The 3,256-nt window shown below is 47.6% G+C and overlaps 1 protein-coding gene across 2 annotated transcripts in view; it reads left to right on the forward strand.

Annotated features, from left to right (window-relative positions):
- Positions 1-2,298, forward strand: part of rpp30 (ribonuclease P/MRP 30 subunit) — a 29,262-nt gene extending 26,964 nt beyond the window's left edge. For both annotated transcript variants that reach the window (XM_036133198.1, XM_036133197.1), the window contains exon 11: positions 2,134-2,298. In XM_036133198.1, coding sequence (XP_035989091.1) covers positions 2,134-2,171 — 38 coding nt within the window. In that variant the 3' untranslated portion in view covers positions 2,172-2,298. The remainder of the gene's footprint in view (positions 1-2,133) is intronic.
- The last annotated feature ends 958 nt before the right edge of the window (positions 2,299-3,256 follow it).

The following is a 3,256-nucleotide window of genomic DNA, read 5'->3' on the forward strand; positions in this document are numbered from 1 at the left end:
AGGAGACCGATCTGCGCCGTCTCCCGTCAGCTTTCCTGCAACAGCTGACAAAAATAAACAGCTGTTTCGGCATTCTTTACTTCAGCAGCTGGTTGCGCAGAAGTGAGACTGCAAACTTAGCTTTGATCTAGTCGGCAGATTTCCAAACTCAGTCGGGTCTCTCCTCCGCAGAGGACAACAAGAATCTCACCCTTTTGTCACTCCATTGAAGCGATGGGAAATGAGTTTCACAGAAAGTACATTTTACACAGCTTGTGAGCCTTTGAGTCCCATGAGGCCCCATGCATGCCTGGCTGGTGCCCCAGGGCGAACTGTCTCTCCTTGAGAGTTCTAGGAAAAAGTGGTGATAGGACTGAGGTGAAGTCTGGCTCTATAGCAGGGCATCATGCTGTGAGAGGCTGTCTATGCGTGGATGTGTTAAATTCCTTTGCTTACACCCAATTTTGATTTCTCCTGAAGTTACATGTTGTTCCCAATTCAGTCTGATTTTTGTGTCCATGATCTTTCCAAACTATTCCCACGCCCGACTTTTTGCCTCAACGACCAGCAAAGCCACCTTCCACTTGGACTGCCGGTACCTATCAGCTGCTTTCGGAGTCCCACTGGCCAAGGAAGTTGGCCAGTGGGACTGCAGTGTACACCAGCGTGTTTGAGGGTTGCCACTGCTACATGCCCTGACAACTTTGCGGCAACAGCTCTGGCTAGCCGCCTTGACAATGGAGGCACGGAACATGATCAACTCAGACTTGATGTCCAACAACAGAGCACTGCTCTTGTTCAGATCAGGCGGGACGTAACTCCCAAACCGCTCCCCTCCAAGTCTCACTGTCATTGCCCACGTGAGCGTTGAAGTCCACCAGCAGATCAAGTGAGTCCCCAGGATGGGTACTCTGCAGTACCCCCATCCAAAGACACCAAAAAGGGTGGGTAATCTGAACTGCCACTTGGCGCATAAGCACAAACAGTTGGAACCCATCCCCCGACATGTATACGGAGGGAGGCCACCCTCTCATTCACTGGGGTAAACCCCAACGTACAGGCACCAAGATGAGGGGCAACAAGTATGCCCACTCCAGCTCTGCGCCTCTCACCAGGGGCAAATCCAGAGTGGAACAATGTCCGACTCCTCTCAAGGAGACTGGTTCCAGAGCCATGCGTCAAAGTAAGTCTGACTATCTCTAGCCGGAACCTCTCAACCTCACACACCAGCTCAGGCTCCTTCCCCACCAGAGAGGTGACATACCATGTCCCAAGAGCCAGCTTCTTCAGCCGAGGATCAAAACGCCAAGGTCTCTGGTTTCAGCTGCCACCCATCGCACAATGCACCCGACTCCTTTGACCCGTCCGACAGGTGGTGAGCCCATTGGAAAGGAGACCCATGTCTCCTCTTCGAAATATGCCCGGCCACTAGGCATTCGCCAGCGTGCCCCACCTCCAGAGTGGGGCCCCAGTGACCCGTGTCTGGGCGAGGGAACATTGTCTCCATTTGTTTCATTCATCATAAGGGGCACTTTGGGGTGCTCCTTGTCTCGTCCCTTACCTGGGACCTGAAAGACATCTGTATATGTATGTGAGTAAGTCAATTAAATTGTGAGGTCACACAGTGATGTTGGACGAAAAGGGCTGGCTCTCAGTCTCCGCTCTAATTAATCCCAAACGTGTAGAAAGAACTGGAGAATAAAAACATAGCTACTCCAACAGGCTGCCATCTTGAGCAGCACAATTCTAGAATGATTCAGTGATTTGGGATGGCAAAATTGTGTTCTTTGCTGCTCACAGCTGAGTTACTGAAGGTCTATTAATTGGATCAAACTGAAAAATGTTATAACTTTGCACTAAGCTTTAGTGTTTTTCTTCAAGTTTTATAAAATGTCACAAGAATCAATTGACTTTTGTCTGTTTTATTAAGCTGATATATAATTCATTGGATCTTGTCCTGAATAGTGCAATTTCTTTGCTTGTTTTGTCATGTCAGATTGTTGGCAAGTTTATCAAGATACAAATTGTTTCAGATACACAACCCAGCCCTGTTTCCTTTTTTGCCTATTTTCCCATCTCAGTGTTTTCTGCTCTTCAACTGTTTTTACCTGTTAATTGTTTTTTCCCTTTGTTTCCCTCTGCTTGCCTGAGCAGGTGAAGCTCCGGCAGCCAAACGCCCTAAATCAACCTGACAGATTGAAAAGGCAGGACCAACTGATTTCTTCGTCTGCTTTATTTTTTCTGTCTCTTTCTGAAGTTGACTTGTTGAAACAGATTGACATTTTTTAAATCAATAAAGTTTTAAGTTCAATTTTTTTATTTTTAGCTAATTTATTTGACTGTTTCAAAAACATTCTTGAATAGATATTCTTAAGTTGTCAGGATTTTTCGGATGAACCCGGAATTCAGGCGCACACAAAGCTTAGTCTTTAAGAGTTTTATAAAAGTAAAGATGAGTTGTGGACAGAGAACAAACCAGTCTTGACAGAGCAGAAGCCGGAGGATGAAGATCACTGAGCTGGAGGACTGCAGGTGCTGGAGGGCTTCGGGACGGGACCCGAGCAGAACTTGGAGCACTGGGGTAGCAGGAGAATCAGCTGCACAGCAGAGAGCTTACGTGGAGCGTAGGAGCGCTGGGATAGGAGAATCAGCAGCACAGTAGTGAGCTTACGTGGAGCGTAGGAGCGCTGGGGTAGCAGGAGAATCAGCAGCACATCCGAGAGCTTACTTGGAGCGTGCAGGGGCTGCAATAGATCCAGCAGCGCAGGAGAGAGAGAGTCCTTAGAACGCAGGGCCTGTAGACGCGGGAAAATCTCTGACAGCCGATGTGAGGAACTTCTGAGAGAACAGAGGTCGGAGGATCTCTGACGGACAGAAGAGGGTTGGGTGGCAAATGAAGACGAACCAGCAGTGAAGAACAGATTTAGGGAGGCTTTTATAGAGAGGCTCGCAGGTGGAAAGAGTCCAGGCTGATTAGGAGCTGACAGGTGGCACTAACGAGGAGGTGGAGTGAGAGCTGGGCTGCCTGAGAGGTGAAAATGCTGAGAATTCATGGGAAAGCAGGCAGGCCAAAACTGCATCATGACATAGATAAGTATTTAATCTTAACAGTAAGAAGAGGGTGTGTTCTGCATATGTGTACCCTTTAATTTAAAAACTGCCAATTAACTGGCCCCTTGTGTTGCTTATATTGTGTATTGGAGAATGGTCCACTCTATCTGTAAAACTTTTCCCTGACTGCACTGGGATACATCTGAATCTTAATGAAAACTAAGAG

This window comes from Fundulus heteroclitus, unplaced genomic scaffold, assembly GCF_011125445.2.
Source record: "Fundulus heteroclitus isolate FHET01 unplaced genomic scaffold, MU-UCD_Fhet_4.1 scaffold_59, whole genome shotgun sequence".
Taxonomy (NCBI): Eukaryota; Metazoa; Chordata; class Actinopteri; order Cyprinodontiformes; family Fundulidae; genus Fundulus; species Fundulus heteroclitus.